This window comes from Ctenocephalides felis, unplaced genomic scaffold (assembly GCF_003426905.1).
Source record: "Ctenocephalides felis isolate EL2017-DRISC unplaced genomic scaffold, ASM342690v1 CF-g0.4_SCAFFOLD_03570, whole genome shotgun sequence".
NCBI classification, from domain to species: Eukaryota; Metazoa; Arthropoda; class Insecta; order Siphonaptera; family Pulicidae; genus Ctenocephalides; species Ctenocephalides felis.
In genome coordinates this window covers 14,093,694-14,121,191 of record NW_020539724.1, presented here as the reverse complement: position 1 = coordinate 14,121,191, position 27,498 = coordinate 14,093,694, and the positions used below count along the sequence as shown (strand labels likewise).

The 27,498-nt window shown below is 29.6% G+C and overlaps 1 protein-coding gene across 1 annotated transcript in view; it reads right to left on the bottom strand.

Moving 5' to 3' along the window:
• LOC113383211 (acetylcholine receptor subunit alpha-like) overlaps positions 1–26,715 on the bottom strand; it is a 124,532-nt gene extending 97,817 nt beyond the window's left edge. Inside the window, exons 1-3 of the mRNA XM_026621457.1 lie at positions 26,598–26,715; positions 24,634–24,823; positions 9,163–9,798 (exon numbers count right to left, since the gene is read on the bottom strand). Coding sequence (XP_026477242.1) covers positions 9,163–9,366 — 204 coding nt within the window. The 5' untranslated portion in view covers positions 9,367–9,798; positions 24,634–24,823; positions 26,598–26,715. The remainder of the gene's footprint in view (positions 1–9,162; positions 9,799–24,633; positions 24,824–26,597) is intronic.
• Positions 26,716–27,498: the final 783 nt, after the last annotated feature.

Genomic DNA, 27,498 nt, shown 5'->3' with positions numbered 1-27,498 from the left:
GAGAGTCGAGGGTATAAAATATTAATAATATTAAAAATTCTGATTTCTTTAGAGAAAGTTAATATAGAACTCTTAAGGGGCACACCTAGTGTAAAATTAAAAAAAATCGAATTTTATTTTTTTCCATATTTCGATAGGTTATACCTTTAAAAATAACATACAAAAATTTTAAATCGATATCTTAAATAGTTTTTGAGTTACAGCCATTTAAAAAAGTATATATATAGTATATACTATATAGTATAATGATCATTTTATCTTTAAATGCGTTTTTCCCGAAACAGCATTTTTCGAATTTGCTGGAGTGATTACTCGGAGACAAATGATCTGATCGCTATCATTTTTTTTTGCATCTCCTCTATATAGTTCTCCATACGATGACCCTCCACTTTTTTGATCTGATCAAAAATCGAATTTTGGCAGGCCAAAAACGACCAAAATTTTGGGAAAAATTTAACTTTTTTTTCAACATGCCGCAATTGTGTCAATATGTGACTTTTTTGTTCGCCCGAGGGTCATCGTACAGACAATATATTTTAGTTTCACCAGAATTTTTCTTTTGTTGTTTTTATCAACAGGGAAGGCTGCAATCACTCCAGCAGTGGAGGGCCTTTTTGGCACCGCCGGAGATCGCGTGTCATTTCAAAAATATTTAATATTTTATTTCAAAAATTTTACTGTTTATTCTCAAAACATGTATAAATATACCCGCAAAATTTCAAATAGATGGATTTGCTAGTTTTTTTTGTTTTTTAATTCCCAAAAATAGCATTACTTAGGTTGTCACAGGTTTAAGTTTGGGTGTGCCCCTTAAAGAATAAATTCTTTCATGAAAATTAGTTTTTGCAATTTTTAATGATATTATTTATTCTTATGCAGTGCAAGTCCTAAGAAAGCATACAATTAACAAATCACATTTTCTGGACAAAAATTCAGAAGTTAATAGCACTTGAGCAAGGATTTTAATAAGCGTTCACAATATATTTTTCGGCAGAATAGTAGATTATTTAAACTATCTCAAAAATCATTTTTGAAAAATCATCTACTTACAAATTATTTTATACGTGTATATACTTGTCCTTTAAATTTTTTTAATAAAATTCAGAACTTAAAGCAACCGAATATTTGTATCCATATTTGATATATTATTTTATTAGATTTTTTTAATAATTATATTTTTAATTTAATTCTGAAATGCTGGAAAGGGCTATTATCACTTGCAAAAATATTTTTATCAACAATTTAGAGTTTAGACTATTGTTTTTGTCTAGCAAGAAATTTGCTACAAGTACATATCAAAAAATATATAAAATGACTTAATTTAATTGCAGAAAATAGTAAACATCTGTTTTTTTCTTTTTCATCTTAAGTATTTTCTGAACAATGGATTATATATCATAGATATATAGTGAAGCAAAAAAATAAACTTTTATCACTACTGCTTGACTGTTTAAAACGCGGTTTTGATGATGTAGGGTTCTGCGGCTACCCAGTAGACCGTGTGATTTGAGCGGCGGTAGCAACCTGAAATCCACAAGCTTGCCTGCAGCGATGTGACATGCATGTGGAATCTATGTGGATTTCAGATTGCTACCGCCGCTCGGTGTTTACTGGGTAGACTATTGACCTTATATTACATGGACTGCTAGTCCCCATACATTTCTCAGGTATGGAGGCAATTTTGTGGCCGAGGAACGTCAAATACGAACACGAGCTTTACCGAGATCAGTCGAATGCTCTCGATCGCTTAAATTTCACAGTTACTTGGGTTCACGTGATGTTTGATCGCTCGTGTTTTTAACCTAAAAGAGAACACTTTATGCGCTCTACTAGCAGTCCATGTATATAAGGTCTATGAGCTAGACGCTTACTACAACGCTACGAGCCCCCATTGGTACATACAGGTATGCGCATACAGGTATAAATTAGTCAATAGGTAAATCAATAAATCAATCTGTTATCCTAATCAATAATAATTTCCATTGATAAGTGAATTACCTATCGGCTCCCCGACCACGTCATACACCCGCACAAGCACACGCCCAAATGACAATATAACTCTTGGTACAAGTTGAGCATGGCGATAAGCATTCGTTTAATTTCATGAATATTTCTCTGGGCTTGTGCTTGGCGTTTCAGATTCAAAAAGTTATGATGAATTGACTGATAAAAACACGCCCTGACTTCATAAATTTTTTCGCTGAAGTCATTTTTAAGAATAAATTATACAGCAATAAGGGACCCACCTAGTTTAAAATTTTCAAAAAATCGAATTTTATTTTTTTCCATATTTCGATAGGTTATACCCTCCGTCGGTCGGGTATTTATTTACCTTCAAACGGTCGAAGTGGTCTGGCTGGACCATACATTTTTTCGTCCTGATTTTTTCATTGATCGACAGCTAATGAAATTTTAGGAAAAGTCCAGAAATTTCAAGTCGATAGGATTACTAAAAGTATTTTTTTTTAATTGAAATCGAAAAAAGTCTGGCCAGACCACTCCGATCGACGGAGGGTTAAAAGTAACAACAGTATAATTTTAAATCGATAAAATAATCATTTTATCTTTAATCGAGTTTTTTTTCAAAACAGCATTTTTCGAATTTGCTGGAGTGATTACTCGGAGACAAATAATCCGATCGCTATCATTTTTTTTTGCATCTCTATATAGTTCTCCATACGATGACCCTCCAGTTTTTTGATCTGATCAAAAATCGAATTTTGGCAGGCTAAAAGCGACCAAAATTTTGGGAAAAATTCAACTTTTTTCAACACGCCGCCATTTTGTTTTCAATTTTTGATTTTTTGTTCGCCCGAGGGTCATCGTACAGACAATATGTTTTAGTTTGACAAGAATTCATTTTTTCTAGTTTTATCAAAGAAGAAGGCTGCAATCGCTCCAGCAGTGGAGGACCTTTTTTGGCGCCGCCGGAGATCGCGTGTAATTTCAAAAATATTTAATATTTTATTTCAAAATTTTTACTGTTTATTCTCAAAACACGTATAAATATATCCTCAAAATAGATCGATTCACTAATTTTTTTTATTTTTTAATTCCCAAAAATGGCATTTTTTTAGGTTGTCACACGAGGTGTGCCCCTAAATCTGTATCTAGAATGGAGGCTCGGTTTGCGCGCTTTGAATGATAATTGAATTATGGGATACTTTTTATTATGATATCATTCGAAAATAACACAAAAAAGTATATCTGCATCCCATAATTCCCTTATCAGCATCAGCCAGAAAATATTTTACAATCTGTGAATAATAAAAAAGTGCCACATGAGATCGGTAACATGTTCGATTTATAAATTTCAAATGGTTATTTACTCTGTGGATTGAACAACTGGACCTGAATCAGAGGTTCACGCAACCTCTGATTCAAGATCCAGGTTTGACCTGTGGTCAAGCAGTAGTTACAACAGTTTTTACTTATTGTTAGACAGCAATATACTTCCAAGTGAAAATAGCCCTTATCCGGCATTTTGCATCAATATTTGCTGTAGTACAAAAATTGTAATAATAAAGGGTGGTCCTGGGTGGCCCATTTAAAAATTGGAATTTATCGATAGCAACTTGTCTGTAGGCCACACCGTGCGGAATTCGAAGTTGCGATATATGGAAAGAAACTAAGAATTTTGAGACCTTTCTAACGATGTATAATACTTTATATGTTTTCTTTACAGAAATATCTAAACCGCAAGATCACTAGATCACTAGGACCACCCGTTAATTCATCAGACAGAGATGGAACAACTGTTTGGGTTGACATCAGTAGAACCTATCTGACTTTATACTAGTATAAAATCAATTCAGCACAACATCGTATAGGATCTCTTAAGTTCTGATTGCTGTTCAAAAAATAACACTAAAAAAATCTCTGGATTAAATAACAAGTAATTACATTCCGTACACGAAATGATCTGTATGTAAAGATTTTATTCCATTATTCTCGAGATAGGTTCATTACCATAGTTTCGTTTCAATTAAATCTATCAAGAGAAGAATCTCAAGAAAAAAATAAACGATTTCTTTGCTCACGTGCTACAGCAAGATCTGAAAAACAAATTTCCTCGACTCGCTTCCTTCTAAGACAATTTAAGCTGCCTAAATATAATATCATTAAACTTCGTTCTAATTCAGAACTATTTAATAAAGTCTTTCACGTATTTTAACAAATTTACTAAAGTCAAGATGAAATTCTGCATTTTTAACTATTTGTAATTAAATGCTACTGTTGTAATTGAAAGTAATCACCCAATCTATTATAAATATACCCTTAGATTATTATATGAATATCAAATACAGACTTTTAGAAAATTTAGAGTTCCTTTTTGCATATCGGTAGATAAGAGAGATTGATCTTCGAAAATATTTGGTTATTTTGTGGTTGAAGTGAAATTTGATCCTTACACAGTTATATTTAAAGATATGTAATTGTAAGATTGATTTATAAATCATTATTTATGCGGACTGCATTTTATTGAATGTATAAGAACTAGTATATTTTTCTCTTCGTTGATGATATATGATTTTGTAATTTTATATTTTTTAACTTTCCGAAGGAGAAGTTTGTTTCCATCAAAAAATAGGATTCGCTAATTTTATGTTTTCTCGACGTTTCTAAACATTCTGAATCGAATGAGACCAATTTTGGTAAATTATGTGTGTGTGTATGTGAACAGATTTTTTGCCATAAATCGACGTTTTCTCAAAACCGGCTGGACCGATTTCAAAAATTTAAAAACCATTCGATGTATCGCGATGAGGACTATAGCGTTTATCAATTTTGCATGACGATCAGCCAAGCCGTTTCTTTGTAAATAACAGAAAAGTTAAAAATTTTTCGTCCACGTTTTAGCCCGCAGTTCTGAATCGATTTTGAAAATTCAAAAACCGTTCGAAAGATATTGATTGTGAATCGTGCTGATGTGTTTTTGGTAGAGATCGGCCAAGCCGTTTTCTTGTAATAGTGTTAAAAAAAATTTTTTCGACGATTTTTATTATTTTTTTGACGGTAGATACCATAGTCTTCTAGATCATACTAAAATAGTACGGTCCTGCGACATCTCGTTTAGCTTTAAAAATTCGTCAAAGTTTGCAAAAATTAGTATCGCTTTTTTGGAATTTGTCAAAATTAGACCTTTCATAGACGATTGCTCAAAATCGTCTGAACCAATTTCAGAAATTTAAGAACCATTTGATGTATCTCAATGAGGACTATCGCTTGTCGGTTTTGTGTGACGTTCGGCCGAGCCGTTTCTTTGAAATTTGGAAAAAAGTGTTAAACTTTTCGTCCACATTTAAGCTCATACTACCAAATCGATTTTATAAAATCAAAAACTGTTCAAAAGATATTAGTTGGGAATGATACTAATCAGTTTTAGGTAAAAATCTACCGATCCGTTTTCTTGTAATTAACTGTTGAAAAACAAATTTAAGCCGATTTTTTTGGAACTTTTATTGGCGATATATATTAGGTTGTCAAATATTTTTTGCTCTTGGTTTATAATACAAAAAGGCGGAAGGGAGATATTTGACAACCTATTATCATGGTCTTATAGAACTTACTGAAATATTACGGCCTTACGACAAGTAGTTTAATTTTAAAAATTCATCAAAGTTTGAGAAAATGAGTAGTTTTTTTGACGTTTGTTAAAATTAAAATTAGAGGATTTACTTGGTATAACGATAGAGTACTTGGTCTTAATGAACATACTAAATCATTAAATTCCTACGAAAACTGGTTCAATGAACTTTACTTGCTTTTAGAAAATACTCCGTATTAACGTATTAATTTGTGTGTAATAAATCCATTCGGAATACTTTTAATCACTCAAATTATTTTTTATTGATTAAGTCGATTATTTACACATATCGGAAAGTTCATGTAACTTGCCTCAAGGCAAAATACCAATACCAACCAGTTTTCCTCTTCGTTGATGATATCTGATTTTGTAATTAAATTTTCTATTTTTTCTCACTTTGATCTCTATTAGTTAATGGAATCCTTTGTGTACAAACAACACTTGAATTTAATATTTTACAATTATTAAACCTTCAAAGTTGTAGAAAACTTACGATATTGACTTCACTCGGATACAGAGTAAAACGACTACTTAAATCTTACATTATTGAACGCTGTTAATCAATTTAAAGTTTTAATTGAACAGGTTTTCCTTACATCTCAAATCGTAATATAATTAGATGTATTTATTCATTCGTTTTCTTTATATACACAGGTATCCTTTGCAACTCAATTTAAAAAGGGAATTTGGATTAAACTCACGAAAGCGTAAAAGTGGCAAAGTGGGATTTTGTAAAGTTCCTCAGATTTCTCTGAATAACTACCATTTAAAATGCATATTAGTAAGCATGGATAATATAGATGAACTTTTATATTAGTGAACGTATTTTTACGATAAATGTCTCAAGTTTCTGTGAAAAGTTGCGTAAATGCGATGTTGTATCACACCGATTTTATCGTAACGCAACGCGACACGACATCAAAAACTTTATCTCTCTGCCGGATTGGAGCGGACGGGAATTATAAGTTAAATTAAACAGAAACTTTTTTCAAATCTCAATAAAATAAATCGTATTTCAGACGGCTTTAATTAGATTGATACAGTCCATTTAACAATATATCTTGATGAAAAATTAGGGACTGTGATCCGAAGTCAATCGCTTGTTCATTTTCGAAACATGGTGAAACATTTTTCTATAAAGTCACTTTGAAAGTTATTCGTTAATATTTAGCAGAGTTTGATATAGATTTAACTTCCAGTAAGTTATAGTAATCGCAAAAAAAACGAAAATAAAAATTTTCATATATCTTTACGTTTTAGAGGTTTCTGAACATTATGGCATACCTTAGAAAAAAATGGATGTGTGTGTGCGGATACAAATTTTCGTTGACGATTTCGGGAACACGGCTCAACCAATTTCAATTATTCAAAAAACATTCGATTGCTGTTGATAAGGAAACGTGCTGATTAGTTTTTGGCATAGGCAGGTCTAGCCATTTGGAAGATACGGGGCAAAAAGTGCCATAAACGGTAACTAAGTTTAAGAGAACGGAGTGTTCGATTTTAATAATTCAAAAAACATTTTACTTGTATTAACAAGATGAAGAACTGATCAAATTTTCGTGAAGGCAGGTCTAGCGGTTTCGGAGATCTAGTAAAAAAAGTAAAAAATTGCCATTTGGCGGTCAAAAATGATCAGTAGACATATGCACATGAAATTATCAGATATTTTATAGAGATTTTAGCAATAAGTATAAATTTTGTTTACATTCCTATTGGTTCCCTACCAATGTTTATCCGTTAGACGGCGATGCGGCGCTTACGCGCTTTGATATTTCGCCTCTATGCAGTTAAAGCTGTACGATTGCTTTGAAAAAAAGTTCAAAACTTCCAAAATATTTCAAAATAAAGATAACATTTATTAACAGTATGAAAATGCACTTTTTGGCATTGTAGCACTCTTTTGGAAAATCATATTTTTCTCAAACACGGTGATCTGAAATATCTCATTTATATCATTATATACTCATTGGTATTTATAAAACATTTTCTAAGTTATATTATTTTTTATTTATAATATTTAAATTCAAAACCTAAATTTGGTATCGATCCAAGAGACATTTTGTCTTATAACATTTTTCCAGTTATAATTTCTCAGAATTTATCAAAGAATAGATAGTAATATATGAAGGACCGGCGTTAGAAAGGTCCACCACCGATGTGTCAAAAACCAGTAAAGTTAAGCATTGTTTAACAACAATATTTGAAAATAGAGGAAAAAAGATGTATAACCAGCTATAACCTTGATTCTCACGACCCTGCTATCGAGAGATAAACGGTAATCTTTGAAAATCTATAATAAAAGTATTTTCTTTCGTTGGTAGTTTTTTAGCATTAGTTAAAAATGTAATTATTTTGCAAAATATCTTTAAAATTAAAATAAGACATTAAACCTGTTTGTCACCCGGCCGTTCCAAGTTTCCCCTATAGGGTAAAAAGATCTCGATAACAAATTTTTGAAAGACAGCAAAAAAGCCCATTTCTACAATGTTGAAGTAGCTGGCAGTTTTACTGAACGTAGCCAGATAATTGTTCGTTTGAAATGTGTTATTTGTTGTGATATAATTGTTTTGGTTTTCACAATATAGTTTATATTTGCTCAAAGTCAAATTGGACCTTTGTGTCTCGCCCTGTTCTACATATATACTTTTTATTAAATTTACTTTAATTCATCGAATGTTACTTGAAACTTTTCAAAAAGCAGGTCAAAGAAGAAATACTTAATTCATATTCTATGTCTTCTTGCAGAAATTTGAAAATGTTGTATAAGCTCAGTAGTATTATTTACAATTATACACAAAATACAGAATCCAAAAAGAATCTGAAAGACTTGAAACGTAATCAATAAGTCGAAAGACCAAAAAAGACTGGGATTGGATTATACCATGTTTTCTACAGAAAGTGTATAGAACTTCCAGTTTGATTGTATTGACAAAATATAGACAAACTAATGGGGTTTATTGCTTTTATAATACTTCATTGTGTAGAGCATTCAAACAATACATCCTTATACACTTAAAGTATTAATATTTTTGATTCTCTACAAATTGTTTAGAATGTACCTTACTTAGCAAAACAACGTTTGCCGGGTCAGCTAGTATATATATATATATATATATATATATACAGTAGAACTCAAATTATCCAAATTAATGGGGACCGGGACCCATTCGGATAATCAAATATTCAGATAATCGAAGTTTTTTTTTAAAAAAATTGCCATTGGAGAGAAAAAAGTTACGTTTTGATATTGCACTATTTTTTTATTGAATTAAATGAAATAAACATGATATTTTCACATGTTTTAAATATAAATAAAATGTACTTATGTACAAGTTTAGAAATAAAAATCATTGTTTTTTAAACATCTCCGTCAATGTAAGCTGTTTTGCGGTCTTCAACCGTTCAACCGTTTTTGCGGTGGAAGAATAATAGCGCACTTAGACTTTTTTTGGACATTTTTTTTTCTGAAAGTGATTCGGATAATCGGCGATTCGGATAGTCGGAGTTCGGATAATTGGAGTTCTACTGTATATCGATACATGCAACAAATGTGAACAATGCAATTTACTCACCACGTCGATCAGCTGCGACAACTTGAGCTTAATACAGACCCTGAGCACGTCCGAGGTGTTGACCACGGGCCTTACTAACTTGTTGTAATTGCTGAGGAGATCGTCGTAGAGTCGCTTCGCGTCCGGATTGCCGGCGACCGCTCCGTGCACCACCAGGGCGGACAGAAGCCACGCGCGGAGCGTCTCTCCGGCGCTCGGCGGCATCGTTCATCAACACTTGGATATACTTTTTCACACAAACACTTTTTATTTATTTATTTATTTATTGTTTCTATTATCGTTGAGTACGCCTGAAACATCACATTGTTTTTACTTTTTTACTCGAGCCAACTTCTCTCGTAAATTCTTTTCAACTTCAAATATTGCGAAAGTTTTCCGAGCAGAATTACCGCGATACTCGATATCTGGATTTGGCATATGTTGGGCGGAAACGGCACGTGCAATGGCAGCTTAATTATTAAAGTAGTTTTGGAAACTTTAGAGATTTATTCGGATTAGTAAAAAAAGTTTGTTGTCGAAAATTAAGACCGTACTAATATAACATTGGAACAGAAACTGAAACTCGCGCACGTTATTTTGTTTATCATAACAACACTGCGATGCCAAAACGTGGATCAATCCTGTTCATCTTTGATGCTGAAATAAAAAAATATTTAATTTAATAAAATAACATTGTTAAATAAAAAAAGAGCACGCAAAATATTAAGGGGGTATTCTAGTGTAGAATTTAAAAAAATCGATTTTTGTTTTGTTTTATATTTTCAAAGTTAGATAGTTAAATCTAAGAATATGCGTACGAGAAGGTTTTAGAAAATTTGAATTATTTTCGGAGATATAGGCATTTTACTGACTCGGTCTCCAAACTGGTTTGGCAGAGTCTAATCGGACAAAACGCATTAGGAAGTCATTAGACCAATTTAAGACAGTTTATCGTCAGATGAATTATTACTTCGATGTATAGGTTCAGAAACTCAGAACAATAATGAGTCTCTAAACTCGTTGATTTGGATTTTCGCGCCGAAACATATTCATTCCCAATCTCAGGTATTTTAAAAGCAACATTTATTGCTGTTTGTATATTCAATGAAGGTTCCTTCCCGATTTTAAAAATGATGACCGTTATGGTAATGCAAATTGGGCCAGAAACCATTCATTTGCTGTAAGACTAAACAATGCCCGGATTGGACGATCTAAAATACGTACATCCAACGCTTCAAAGGAGGCTAGAACTGCTCGATTTAAAGAGAGAAATGCAGAAAATAATTTTTTTAAAGTAGAAGAAGGTCCGATGCATAAAGAAGGAATGGCAGATTAAATAGAAGAAGTATAACATATCATTTTATGATTTTGGCAGCAAAAAACTTCACGCAAAACTTATGCGTTTTTCTCAGAACAGACTTTTTCAGTACTGTTGACACGATTTCTTGAGTTCTACTCGATCGATTCACTTGAAATGTTCAGAGAGTCTTGTTTATAGACCTATCTGTAGCCCGAACTAGCATCATCCCCAAATTCTAATTTTTATCATATTTAAAAAATTCGAGAAACTCAAAAAAACAGTAAAAGGACACTTTTTTCAAACAGTCGCCAATTTCTAAAAAAAAAATTTGTTTACTCATCGCTAGTTCGGGCGAGTGCGACATCATTGTAGATTAATAATCTTTTTATTTATTTTATTACGGATGGCTAGCAGGACTGAAATCATGTCAAGCACTTCATCAGCTGCCAGTTTCTTCAATTTTCAACTTTTTTTTAAATTCTTGTATTGTGTTTTAATAATATTAATAAACAAGTGGTAAAAAAATGGATACTAAAAACATTCATTGCTTTCTTTTACGACACTTTCTGCTTGAAAGATGACAAAAAGTCATTCAATGGACAAAATAAACTTATTAAGTTTCATAAAAAAAAGTCTGATTTTCTCAAAAAAAAAAAAATCGCTATTAGTTGTCAACCTGATAATGATATATCTGTATATATTACATATCTTCAAATAGAAATAAATTCTAGTTGGGGCTGTGTACTGATTATTACATTGTTGATTATTTTGAATTTCCAAATATGACATATAATGACTATAATCTTGAAAAGCCTGAATAAGTTTAATAAAGTCTTAAATGCTTAGTATTACTGAAGAAAGTTGAACCCGAAAACTTTTCAAGTAATTCTGCGTAAATTACAAAACCGTATTTTAAAATCTGAAGGAGAGACTAAGTACTTAATTATTACGCCTTCAAGCTATTATTCAAGTATTTAATAAAATAATAATGCCGATATTCATCACTTTTATTTAATAGCTGCTAATAATAAATAGAAATTTAACATAAATTAAAAACATTTGATTTGTACCAACAGTCTTGGAAAGTTTTTGTTAAAGGCAGGGTATAACTATATATTATCACAATATTGAATTTGTATGAAGTCAAAACTTTAATCAAAAACTTCTCGTGTCCCTTTAATATTTCTTCTCAATTCAACGTTGATACTTTTTAAGTAGTTTTCAAAATTTCATTCTGAGAAACATCTACAGTTAATTCGACTAAAAACGAAACTCATAATTTACTATATTATTCGTCCAACCAACTAATCTTTACGATTAGTTATATGTGTTTTATATAAAAAATGTGCACTTCTACTAAAACTAATAAGCTTTTTATTTACGCGTATACGCTCCAAAAGTTTTTACGACCAATTTCACGAAATTGGGTACTTCATGAAACGTTTTATAGTTTTTAAATGCTTTTTTTATTATTTACTTTAAATATTACATGCTCATATGAAGAAACTTGGATCAAACATAAATTTCGCGTCTCATCACAAGTTTTGATTTAACGATAGTGAAGATATAGTTTATTAAATACTTTGTTTAGTAGCTTGAAAAAATAATAAATAAGAGTATATAAATTGTTTCTTTGGATTTTAAAATATGGTCTTGAAATTTGCGTAGAATACTTGAATGTCGTTTTGCTAACTCAAAACTTTATTAAATTTATTTAAGTTAAAGTTTAGGTTTGAACTTTGAAGTTCAAAGAAATCGTTATGTATTATGATTTCATTAAAAATTATTACAAAACTTCAATCAAATTTATTTGTTTTTATAAATATGTACACATTAACCATAAATTAAAAAAAAAAGAAATATATAAATTGGTTAAACATTCCTTTGAAAATTTCTATACATTCTATGTATATATAGTTTTTTTTAACACCACTGAATGAAGGGTATGAGGGTATATATATATATATATATATATATATATATATATATATATATATATTGAATGTGAAATATGAACAATACAACACTCAGACTTTTTAACACACACTTTATTTGGTAATTGCAGACGTTTCGAGACCATGGTATGCCTCATCTTCAATTACATTTTTTAATATTTTATTTAAATTACATCTAATTTTTGAAAATACAAAAAACACCAACTATCATTTGCAAAGCTTGACACAGAACTAAAACATGTGAAACATAGAGAAATATTTTAACAAATTTTAAGTATCGAGATGAAGAGACAAGATGGGTATTATTATAATGTAAACAAATGGAGTGCGCGATCGCATACTAAAGTCAACAAATGTAAAAACAGATTAATTTATTGAAGACAATAAGATAAATGAAAAAAAAAATTATAAATTATTAATGATGTTTATATAAGAGTCGTGTAAAATATTTGTGTCGGTTCTCACATTTACGCTATCGTTAGTCCGAACTATTAACATTGATTCTGCCATGCTCCGTTTAAATAAGGGTTTTTCATGGAATAAGATTTGGGGATTGTCGAAATCAAACTTATGGTTTTTGATATTAGCATGATCCACAAGCGTACTTCTAAATTTGTTGTTATCTCTTTTTTCGCATTGTAATTCATGCTGCTCGAGTCTTTTTTCTAAGTTCTAACAAGTCTGGCCAATATAAGAACAATTACAATCCAAATCATTTACTTTATAAACTATATCTTTCTTTTTTGTTAAAGAAATTCTTTAATGTTGGCATATAACAATTTTAATTGTTTCCATGAAGAAAAGGTAATATGAATATTGTATTTTTTGAATAGTCATTTTGAAAATTGGTTAAAATTATTGTCAAGATATAGAAATTACACTGAAGATGAAGAAGAAGAAAAAATCTGAGTATTGTATTGTTCATATTTAACATTTAATATATAAATAAATAAATATATATATATATATATATATATATAAACGGTTATTAATTAAACGTTTACAACATAAAAACAATTCAAAAAATCCAAGACAATTTAAAACTATGATTGTGGAGCATATTTATACTTTAAAACACAATATGCACTTTTCTAACCCGACTGTACTACAAATCGAACAAATTTAAACGAAAAATTATAGAAGGATCTTTTTTAACTATTTATAACAATAAAACAATAAATAAACAGATTGAACTTAACACGCTATGCGATACAAATCAAATTAAACGTTTACAACAACATTAAAACAATTCAAAAAATCTGAGACAATTTAAAACTATGATTGCGGAGCATATTTATACTTTAAAACACAATATGGATTTTCTAACCCGACTGTACTACAAATCGAACAAATTTAAACGAAAAATTATAGAAGGATCTTTTTTAACTATTTATAACAATAAAACAATAAATAAACAGATTGAACTTACCACGCTGTGCGATACAAATCTCTTATTTAGATAGTATTTCCAAATTTCTCACAATATATGTATATATATATATATATATATATATATGTGTGTATATATAAATATATAAATATATATATATTTATACACACATAATATATATATATATATATATATATTATAAATATATATATATTATGTGTGTGTGTATATAAATATGTATATATAATTGTCGTAAAAAAATTAAATTTCCAAAATAATGAAAAAAAATATTTTTGACTTCTTTACGGTTGCTTAAGGCGAAGTTGATAAATCATTCTAAACTACTATTATTATTATTTTACCTTGATTTTTTCTTCAACTTCATGTAACAACAGTGTATTAAAACTTAAGTCTCTTAGTATTATTATTAAATACTATTCCATCGCAATTTTAAATTTAAATTTCACTGTCACATTTCGTCAAATTTAATTTAATTAAAAAACGTCGGAAATTTCTTTGGCAAAAGAACCTCCGCCGCCTAAATCTGATGCGATACTATTCTAGAGAGGCGAGAGAGAAGAGAGGCCTCATCCGCCCGGAGCTTTGCGCAGAATCCGGAATTAAAATATCTTCATACAACACAACATCATCCACCACTGTTGTCCCAAATTATATACATATATATATATATATATATATATATATATATATACATATATATTTCCCTCGGTGTATGTGTTCCGAATCAGTATGCAAAAATTACGCAATTACAAAATTATCACAGAGAGTAGAAACATTTTAAGAGTTTTTAAGCTCGAGTGCCAATTCGAGTTTTATAACACATTCATGCATTCACTAATGGAGATATAATACGGTTTTGAATAAAACAGTAGGTTTTTGTCGAAAAATATTCAAAGCATATTATTCGAATCGGAATATAGTGCTTAAAGTGCTTTAGTTTAGAGAAATTTATAATATACTAGATGACCCGACAGACGTTGTCCTGTACTTGTGTTTGCAATTCAAAAGTTAAATTTTTTTTAATAACCTATACTAATATTCACCAATTAGTTAAAAATTATTATGTTTTTTACACTACAGTCTGTACCGAAATGTATATACATTTCCACCCATATGGATCTTAAATGTACAACTGCTTTAAATAAAATGATGAGTATTTGCTTTTTTGAAAAACATTATAAAACATTTGTTTCTGATAATTCTTTCTTTTATCGATATCCGACGTTATTTTGAAAAAAAGATGAAATTACACCATTGAGAGGGATGTCATCCCCCCAAAGGAGTCTAAATTATTTTCACTTTTGAACTTGAGAGTAAGATAAACCCAATTTCAAAATTTCATACGAATTGGAGCACAGTAAAAAAAATCATATCCAAAAAGCTGCATTGACTTGAGTAAATATTCCGTATCCGATGGCAAAAATATGAAAATACTAACTTTTGTATGTGAAAAAGAAAAGGGCTGTTTTCAGAGTTTTCCCGGCAATTATTTGATTTTTTCTCGCCGCAGGATTTAAATGTGTTTGATAAATTTGATTTGATAAATATAATTATTTTTTGTTGAATATGTTTGTTTTTCATCATATTAAAAACTGGCAAAAGGGCTTCTTATAGTGATTTTCGTTTAGCACGGTTTTTCCATATAAGAGTGAATTTTTTGAGTTACACGGTTTTTTATGGAACCTATCTTCCAGGGGATAGGTGTACGAACGACGTCCAAGTACATTGCTTATAACAATGTAATCTATAATATAAAAATGAATTGAAAAATGTGTTGGTAAGCGCATAACTCAACAACGCCTGGACCAATTTTACCAATTCTTTTTTTAAAATGTTCTTTGAAGTCCAAGGATGGTTCTTACGGCGAGAAAAAATCAAATAATTGCCGGGAAAACCCTAAAAACAACCCTTTTCTTTTTCTCATACAAACGTTTTCTAACTAAAACATTGAATCAATTTGAGCTTTATTGCTATTATAAAGTTCATATTAAATTACAAGCACTCACTGTATACTCCTCCTAACCGATTATTCGGACTTGACATGAACAGGATATGACAAATTAATTTACTTCAAATATGAAATTAAGTATTAATCAAGGCCGGTCTACCTTTAATGCAACGCATGCGAAAAATACGAGCGCACGCCTTAGGGGGCGCCAATACAAGATTCGGATATTAAATTTTCAATATAGTTTTATTTTTCAATATATAATTTCGATGCATCCTATACTAATCTTTCAACAATATTTTTAAAATTCGTAAAAATTTCTCTTTATAACAACTAATGAGAAAGTAAAGACAATAACGTACAATTCGGCCTTCACGATATCGATTAGGCGAAGTTTAAGATGCAATTTTGAATGTCTTAAATAACAATGGTTATGGTTATGGTTATATTATACCGTTTAAAAGACTTCAATTTCCAATATAGTGTGGGAATTGAGACTCATCATTTTAATTAAAACAGTTCTACATTTAACATCGCTCATCTATTATTATTTATCTGTTATATTTTAGGTAAACGGTAAATATTAGTATATTATATTAAAAAATTATAGACATGGTTACAGGACAACGTCTGTCGGGTCATCTAGTATATATATATATATATATATATATATATATATATATATGTGTGTGTGTCCATATTTATGAACTAAACACCTCAGTCCTATTATTCAGGCCACGTTTTCACAATTGTGCTTCCTCAGCTATAAGTACGAGGCGTCAAAATAAATATTTTCTTTTCTATTTTCTCGTTAATAGCAAAAGGAAAAGATAGACATAAGCACGGCTTTCCAGGTCTCTGACAGATTTCTCAAGTTTGTGAAAAGCAGGCTTAGAAATATATGTATATATATACATATATATATATATATATATATATATATATATTATATATAATATAAATGTAACTGAAGAAAGTTTCCTTGCACGTATGCGGAAAGTCGTAATCGAAATCGTAAGCCGTTTGAAGCTATTGAACATAAAAGACTTTTTGGGAAATGTTTCATGGAAAATGTGAATCGAGAACGATTGAAAGTGGAACTAGCTGTAAGTGGAATTCTGTCTTAAGGCAATTAGGGCATCGTGCCTTAAGGCAAATTGCTAGAACTTCCCGTACCAAAAATTATTATTTTTTTAAAAACGATTAACATTTTTGAAAAAATTTTACTTTGCAAAAATAAGATTTTTGAGAAACTATAAATTGGACAAAGAATTACTTTTTCTTGAAAAAAAATTTTTTTTTAAAAAAAATTCTAAAAAAAATTTTTAAATTTTTTTTTTTTCTGAAAAAAATGTTTTTTTAATTTTGACATATTTTGGAAGATCTGAACTTTTTTTCAAAGCAATCGTACTGCCGCAACTGCATAGAAACAAAATATAAAGCGCGTAAGCGCCGCGTCGCTGTCTAACGGATAAACATTGGTACGGAACCCATAGGAATGTAAACAAAATTCATACTTATTGTTAAAATCTCTATAAAATATCTGATAATTTGATGTGCATATGTCTAATGATCATTTTTGACCGCGAAATGGCATTTTTTTTACTTTTTTCGTTAGATCTCCGAAACCGCTAGACCTGCCTTCATGAAAATTTGATCAATTCTTCACCATGTCAATACAAGTAAAATGTTTTTTGAATTATTAAAATCGGACGCTCCGTTCTCTTGAAAACTGAGTTACTGTTTTCGGCACTTTTGCCCCGTATCTTCGGAACGGCTAGACTTGCCTTCGCCAAAAACTAATCAGCACGTCTCCTTATCAATACGAATCGAATGCTTTTTGAATTATTCAAATCGGTTGATCCGTGTTCCCGAAATCGTCGACGAAAATTTGTATCCGCACATACATACACACACATACATACACACACACACACACACACACACACACATACATCCATTTTTTCTAAGGTATGCCAAAATGTTCAGAAACCTCTGAAACGTAAAGATATATAAAAATTTTCATTTTCGATTTTTTTGCGATTACTATAACTTACCCTACGGGAAGTTAATTAACTCCGAAATTCAAAAAAATGTGAAAAACTAATATTTACCTAAGTCGGCTAGGATTTTAACTTGACTAAAATAACTAAGATTTCATAGCATATGTATGTATGATAAAATATAATTACTTATTCAAATTTTGCATATTTGACTTTAACGGAATCATAAATAAAATAAAATTGGTTAATATTGGTATTTTGTCTTGAGGCAAGTTACATGAACTTCCCGATATGTGTAAATAATCGACTTAATCAAATAAATTAATTAATGAGTGATTAAAAGTATTGCGAGTGGATTTATTACACATGATTGAACACAAACGAACACGTTAACTCGGCTTATTTTCTAAAAGCAAATTTTCACAAATCAATAATTTTTATAATTGAACCAGTTTTCGTAGGACTTTAATGGTTTAGTATGTTCATTAAGACCAAGTACACTATCGTTAACCAAGTAAATCGTCTAATTTTTACTTTTAAAAACGTTAAAAAAACTATTGATTTTTTCAAACTACTTGTCGTAAGGCCGTAATATTTCAGTAAGTTCTATAAGACCATGATATATATCGCCAAAAAAAGTTCCATAAAAATCGGCTTACTTTTTTTTTTCAACAGTTAATTACAAGAAAACGACTCGGTAGATTTTTACCTAAAATTAATCAGTATCATCCCCAACTAATATCTTTCGAACAGTTTTTGATTTTTTTTAAATCGGTTCGGTAGTATGAGCTTAAATGTGGACGAAATGTTTAACTCTTTTTTCCAAACTACAAAGAAACGGCTGGGCCGATCGTCGCACAAAACTGAGAAACGAAAATCCTCATCGAGATACAAATGGTTTTTAAATTCCTGAAATTAGTTCAGGCATTTTGAAGAAACGTCGATAAAGGTCTATAGGATTCGTTATACATGACATTCCAAATCTCAGTTTTAGGAAACAGTCCGTTATCCTAAATATGAGGCTATATTACAGCCCCAACTATCGCCGGTTGTTTGCTCGTAGTCCCCGATGGCAAACATTGGCATATGAGCCAGGATTTACTGCAATGTATTTATTACCTTTGCATGTACACGATTACATTTCATCAAATTCCTCCATTAAATATTATCACTAATTTCATTTCATCCCCCAACGGAGAAATATAGCGGAATTTCGTTGGGAAATATAATGCCCACTAATCTTTCATGATGAGAAGATTTCGGCGATATAAAAAAAATAATTAAACATGTTTTATTAGCTGGAAAGATACGTGAGAATTATTAAGGATGTTTTGTGAAGGGTTGTAATGTTTTTCATTAAACCTTAATAAGGAATTAATATGACTATTGTAAAACTTTTATAACCGTCGAGGGTTTTTTTTATCACATTTATAATATAAAAATGAATCGCAAAATGTGTTGGTAAGCGCATAACTCAACAACGCCTGGACCAATTTGACCAATTCTTTTGTTAAAATGTTCGTTAAAGTCCAAGGATGGTTCTTACGGCGAGAAAAAATCGAATAATAGCCGGGAAAACCCTGAAAATAGCCCTTTTTTTTCACATACTCCTTTGCCATTTCCCGGGGGGATGACATCCCTCTCAGTAGTGTAATTTCATTTTTTTTTTTCAAATAACGTCGGATATCGATAAAAGAACTAATTATAAGAAAAAAATGTTTTATAATGTTTTTCAAAAAAGCAACTATTCATTTTATTAAAAGCAGTTGTACATTTAAGATCCATATGGGTGGATTTATATACATTTCGGTATAGACTGTAGTGTAAAAAAACATGAGAATTTTTAACTAATTGGTAAAGATCAGTACAGGTTATTAAATAAAATGGAACTTTTGAATTGTAAACATAAGTACAGGACAACGTCTGTCGGGTCATCTATTATAATATATAAATGAGAAAGCTAATTGTGATATATACTCTATTAAAGCATATTTCGAAATCTATTTGATTTATATCAAAAGCAAGGTTAAATATTATATAAAAATGCATTACAATAATGAGCATTAGGTAACATTAAAAATTATCTATGAAAATTTTTGAAGATAATTGTATTAACTTACATATGTGTTATTATTTCATTATAATTTTGTAACACTTTTATCATAATTAATTTTAATAGACTCGTATTCATTATGAAAACGACATTAAAGATAAGTATTTGAAGCTGAATTACTTAGAATGGTATTTTTCTATGAATTCAGATAAAGTGTGATATATTATACGCATATATATATTATACGCAATTTTATCGGTTTCTTACTTCTGCCTATTTCTTCTTACTTATCTTGCCACTTACGCCTAGTCACTTCCCGTAGGGTAAGTTATAGTAATCGCAAAAAAAATCGAAAATGAAAATTTTTATATATCTTTTACGTTTCAAAGGTTTCTGAACATTTTGGCATACCTTAGAAAAAAAAATGGATGTATGTGTGTGTGTGTGCGGATTCAAATTTTCGTCGACGATTTCGGGAACACCGATCAACCGATTTGAATAATTCAAAAAGCATTCGATTCGTATTGATAAAGAGACGTGCTGATTAGTTTCTATCGGAGGCAGATCTAGCCGTTCCAAAGATACGGGGCAAAAAGTGCCAAAAACGGTACCTCAGTTTTTAAGAGAACGGAGCGTCCGATTTTAATAATTCAAAAAACATTTTACTTGTATTGACAAGATGAAGAATAGATCAAATATTTGGGAAGGCAGGTCCAGCGGTTATGGACTCACAATAAAAATAAGTTGAAAAAATGTCATTTGGCGATCAAAAATGTTTATTGGACTTATGCACATCAACTTATCAGATATTTTTATAGATTTTCATAATGTGTACACATTTTGTGTAAATTTTTTTGGGTTCCGTTCCAAGATTTTTAATTACGGTACGGGAAGTTCCAGCAATTTGCCTTAAGGCACGATGCCATGCACCCCCACTAGTTTTATTATTTCTTTCTTCAATTTTCGAGAAATATTCTCTTTGCAAGGGAAATATTTCATCCCGCGCAATAGTCGGTTATCAGTTTTACCTTTGTCCGCTAGAGAAAGCCAACTTTCTCAAAGCAGAAAAGTTTCTTATTGAAATGTTTATTTGTTTGATTCTGCGGAAAATTTATAATTTATGACAAAACTATCAAATGATACAGCAGAATTCTCATATTCGTGAGTAATGGCAAAAGTTACAAACTAAGGGTACACATGCCAACGAAATGTATGCTGATCATTCATCTTACTATGCGGAAACTGTTGTAAGCAAATAGATTAAATTGCAATAATAAAGATAAACAAGGAAATCCAATTCAAATTAACTAATTAAACGTTATTTTCTGAAATATTAGAAATTAATTTAATTTACAATATATTCATAAATACAATGTCTATTTCCTTATCTATGGGCTATACAATCAAAACACAATAACTTACGCCAATACTTTTTAGAATTATTGCTTTAGTTTTACTTTAAATCTTTCTATTAAGTGTAGTAGTATTCTGTTATAAAATGTGTAGTGTTAAAATTTCTGCTGAAAATTTGAAAAAATAAAACGGCGAAAATTTTGTTAATACCATACCATGGTATTAGCAGTTGAAAAGCAATTATTGTGTAAAATTAATTGATACATTTTTGGTATTGAAAAATCGACTCAAATAAAAACAACTAGGTATATGTGTCATTTTACCTCCAGAAAAGATGCCTTAGTTGAATATTATATTAATTTGCGAGTAATTTATAAGTATAGCGAGTTGCTCTAGGTCCTTATGATGTTGGAAACTATTGCAGATTGCTTATTTTTGTACAAATTTGCTTGTTGACGTGTTAATTATCTTCGACAAATAGCTTAAATATTATACATGATTGAACAAGCTCATGTCTGATGCATTGATAGATATACTCGTATTATCTAAATGAGCGGCTCTTTATTACAAATTCTAAGGAACTAACTTGTACTAGGGCTCTAAAAGTTAATAAAGAGTGCGCGTAAGGTTCACACGCGATTGAAGTAAAACTTATTTGCTAATTGCTACTGTACAAGATGGCATTTAAGTAAAAATCATATAACAATTTTGAATAATGTTTATTAGTAATATGGTAACACTCGTGATGCACACATTTATTAGTTTCAACCATTATACACATTTATATAATGATAAATTATGAATTGTAATTTATAATAGCATTAAAATATGTATAATATTTAAAAACAACATGTAATTAAAGTCATGCTTCAAATATGACATGATCGGTTTGTCATTGTAATTAGCATTTAGAAATGAACCTTCATTAGAGAAATGAAGTAATTGCTGATTAATAAATTCTATAATATTCGTTCACACAGTGGATTATGTTAAACAACGCCTAAACAAATATTGTTTTCGCAACTTCACTCATCATGTAATTGTGTTTGAAAAACTTCATGTAATTAAAATTAACATACATTCATTGACTGCTTGTATTTTTTTTATATTTTCGCTGGCGATATAATCTCATTCTTTGAACAGCTGTAATATCTGTCTTGTCTAAAAATATTTTCCATTTTAATAACTTCAAAGATTTATAGAAACTACTAATAATATAGAAATAATTTCTAATCAAGTAAAATATTCTTCTGACTCAGGCATTTTTCATTAAATCAAGATTTGTACTACAATGTAACTTTACAATGTTTATTTATCTATGCCGATTTCCTTGTTGATATGGGAACGCATACAACGTTGATGCCGGTACGCATACAACGACAAATCTCTATTCACATATACGACGACTAATCTAATTCGACCCGTATTGAAATGATTTCATCGAAAGCGAATGACGTACAGTTTTGCCGTAACAGACTTCCGTTGCATTTGTACGGATTTACACTCTAGTCGCGTCTAAAGAAGTTTTACTTCAAAAATTTATGAATGCAATCTATATTTAATAAGAAATGTGTTTGAATCTTTCTTTTTGAATACATGCCGTAATAGAGCATATAATTTAGTGTACATTTGAACAGGTACTTTATCTGCTTTTCGGCTAATGTAAAAAAGTAGGCCACCATCAGTCTACGAAGGAACGTGAGCGCTGACACAAGAATGATGGTCTGTTTTTTGCGAGTTTACTATCGGGAAATAATGGCTCACACACACAGTTTTATATATACCACTCACATTGATTATTTAAATATAATTCATATTCACACATACACTCACATTTATTATGATTTTTGGAGTTCTGAACTAAAGACTCAAAAGAAAACTATTATCAAAGCTACTAACTAATAAAATAGCCTGTAAAAAATAGTTGATTCAAAATAAAACGTATAAGATATATGGGGTGGCCCATTTAAAAATTGGAATTTATCGATAGCAACTTGCCTGTAGGCCACACCGTGCGGAATTCGAAGTTGCGATATATAGGAAAAAAACTAAGAATTTTGATACCTTTCTAACGATGTATAATACTTTATATGTTTTCTTTACAGAAATATCGAATCGTGAGGAGTATTGCTCCAACCTAGCCGCACTTTGCATTTTGACAAGTTAACATCTACACATATTGCTCTATAACATCAAAACCGTAAAAGATACGAAAAAACTTTGTTCGTACGAAAGATGCAGAATAAAATTATGAATAAAATGGTATATGAATGGTTAAGTGTGTTTATATAATTTTCTCAAGATTTTCCGATTTTCCTGAAATTTTACGACGGCAACTCGCCTGTAGGCCACACCGTTCGGAATTCGAAGTTGCGATATATGGGAAAAAAACTAAGAATTTTGAGACCTTTCTAACGATGTATAATACTTTATATGTTTTCTTTACAGAAATATCTAAACGGTAAGATCACTAGATCACTAGGACCACTAGATGGAACACCCATTATTAAGATAGACACGATCTAGTCTAGTCTAATTATTAAGATCAATATTAGAACAATTTTACCAATGATAAGCAGTTCTAATCTAATCAAAACTTCTCGATAACAGAGTGTTTAAATCTTACAACTTTGCTGTAAAATCGAACTGGTTGTTTAATTTAATTTAAAAAGAAACAGTATAATTGCAACAGTATCTTTATTGAAAATGAATTATATACCATACATAATAATTTACAATTTAATTCATTACCGTAATATCATAATGTACCATAAAATAAGTGTACTACACAAATCTTTACAATTCAAAACCGTGAACCAACGCAGTGGAAGCACCGATTATTACCATATTTGTAGTAAGATATAATTGAAAGTAATAAAATTAAGCAACTAATTATGCATATATAAAATGCAAACATATAAAAAAAAAATATCATAAATGAAATAAGCGATAACATATCCTAATTGTAAAAAGTATACAAATGTACTTAAAACTAACTTTTATAAGCATGAACGTATAAAATGGATATAAATTATTAATAGTAATAGTAAACCTAACTTCAAAACCTACATAAAAAGGTTGCAATAAAATTTAGCTAAGATGAGAGTAAGAGTAAGATAAGATTATATATTATTATTTTAAAACTAAAGGGCAAAGAAAATATTATATGAATATTTTATAAATTGTCAACAATGCCAAAAAATTGATAACAATACTTACAACAATGAAAAATTTGTGTAACTACCTTTAATCAATGTAAAAAGCTGTTTGAAAAAAGATTTAATCCTATCCATAAGATAGAAAAATATTAACTAAAAATCAGTTAAAATACTCATCCCACTTTTTCTGAAAGAACAAATTATGCATAGGTTCGTTTTTGGCTAATGCTATATTTTTTATTTGTTTTTATATATTCCGGGTAAATTATTACTACATAAATACTTTTACTGAATCAAATTATAGGACTTACCTCACATTTTGTATATAATTCCATTTACTCTCTGCTATCATATTTGGCTTAATGTACCATCCCTTCCTTTAATAAATTTCTTGATATTTAGCCACAAAACATCCCCCATTTTATTCACTAGTCGATTAGATAGCACATGAATTAAAAAATCCATCACGTAATTCTTACAATTTCCAAGAATATTAGAAACCTGAAATTTAAACAAGGATTGGTTTTAAGTTTATAATAGACATTAGTATTTGCATTTTATTTTTGAATAAGTGAGACAAGGATACTTTGAATCTGATACCAAAATGAAATTCTGTAAATCAATATATGTAAGCTTTTTAGTACGATATTCTATATTAAAAGAAATTAATAAACTATGTCTTATATTTAATCTAAAAGTTTCTTGACCTCAATTAATTGATTTGTAAATTAAGTAATGTACTATTGAATATAAATATATAGTACAGAACATAGATAAACAAGTATAAATCCAGATATTCAATCCAGGCCAGTTTCAATCTATATATCCTTTCATATTTTCCTTTTTATACAAACTCGCAAGACTTTGACTCATCTAATGATGTATGTATGTATGTATATATATATATATATATATATATCATATCTATATGTATCATAAGTATATATATATATATATATATATATATATATATATATATATATATATATATATGATACAGTTTTGCAGCCACAAGTTGAAAAATAAAACCAGAAAGTAAATATAAATCTTTTTAATACGTTTCGAGCTATTCTGCTAGCTCATCATTCAGCTAAAAAATAAACAGAGTAATAAAACAAAGTAACAAAATAAAAAGATTAAATATTAAAAAGATTTATATTTACGTTCTGGTTTTATTTTTCGACTTGTGGCTGCAAAACTGTATCATATAATGTTTCAAAGTCGAAACAAACAATATCAAGATATATATATATATATATATATATATATATATATATGCATATATACAATTTGCAGACACACTAAGACGAGTAGGACACATCTAAGAATGTATCAATACATATATACATTTATATATTTAATTTCCAAATTAATTTTATATAAAGTGACGTTTTAGAACTTGTTATAACAGTCAAGTTACACTATCTGATTCTTCAGGTATTTGTATTATCTTTTCTCGTAGTCATAAATTAGCTTGAGCAAGCACATAGCATAAAATAAAATAGTAAATTATGACAATCTGACTATGTCAAAGCCAATTTAAAAATAGAGTGAGTATCAATTTTTTACTATGCTGAAACTATTGCAACCGTATTAAATATGCATAAAAAATATATAGATTTACAAATGCAATTTCCATACAAACGACTAAGGCTATTTATACATCTAAGGATGTATAAATCAATATATACATTTATATATTCCAATTCCATAAACCATAAAGGTCAGGATTCATTTAACACGTTTGCAGACATGAATGCTTACGACTCATTTTCATTACGATGCCGAAGGACATGAATGCTATAGTGTTCAAATCTTAAAATCAATTATTTTGAATTTAATTTTATATGACCTGATGTTTTTGTACTTGTTATAACAGTCAAATTAGACTATCTGATTCTTTAGGTATTTGTATTATCTCTTCTCGTAGTCATAAATTAGCTTGAAAAAGCACATAGTGTAAAATAGAAGAGTAAATTATGATAATCTGACCATATCAAAACCAATATACAAATAAAGTGTGTATCAATTTTTTACTATACTGAAACTATTGCAAACTTAGAGATAGATTTACAAATGAAATTTCCATACAAACGACTAAGGCTATGGCACATCTAAGGATGTATAAATCAATATATATTTTTATATATTCAATTTCCATTCTAAGTAGTCTAGGACTCTTCTAAGGGTGTTCAATTAATATCACTTTTATATATAAGCTATGCAAGATAGAACATTTCTAAAGATGTATAATCATTATGCATAAAATAATAACCTCAAACTTTATTCACGTGTGCTTCTCCGACGTTGCCTAGGTTACAACATGACATTTCTTTAGAAATGGCCGCGGAAGACTGATGGTTTGTGCAATTACAATAGATCAAAATGTTTAGTGTTGCCACGTGAGTGTTTTAATCACTGGGATATTTTTTACGAACAGAAGGGATACTTTAAGGGTCGTCCGCTCAGATGTGATGGCGCTGCTTTTGGCATTCAAATTAATGGCGCAAAATTTGAAAAAAAATTAATGAACTTTAGCAATTGGGTATTTGAAACTAAATTTGGTACATCTTTGGTATATGCATCATCTCATCTGAAGAACCAAATAAGCAACGTACCACCGTTTGAAGGGATAGATATATATTTATATAATATATTGAAAAATGCATCTTAGTATTTCAGAATGTTTATTATTTGTTTTATGCTCTGCCGAATACAGACTCTTACAATAATGTAATCGTTATTACTTTGTTTACAATAACTTTAAATAATAAACTATAAATATTTCTATTTGTCCCTGTTCCTTCTGTAAAGGCATGCATGCTGGTTACTTCATGGATTTTTGAATTTATGGATGTTATATACATAATAAATTAAACATAAGTATTGTTACTTTCATTTATTAATTCAATTTCGTGCTAAAATTTTCAATAAAAAACTATTCAGTTTACTCAAATCGATTCCAGTTCATTTCATTTAATATATTATACAAATAGGCACTTTATATGTCTATATTTATCTATATATGTTACTGAGGAATATATTATTTCATATATTATTTACAAATATTTTATTAAGTTAAAATAATAATTAATTACTATATTGCAAGATATTTACACTCCATAAATATGTACAATTTAAAGTCTATCTAACTGATTCGATTTTATATTTACAAA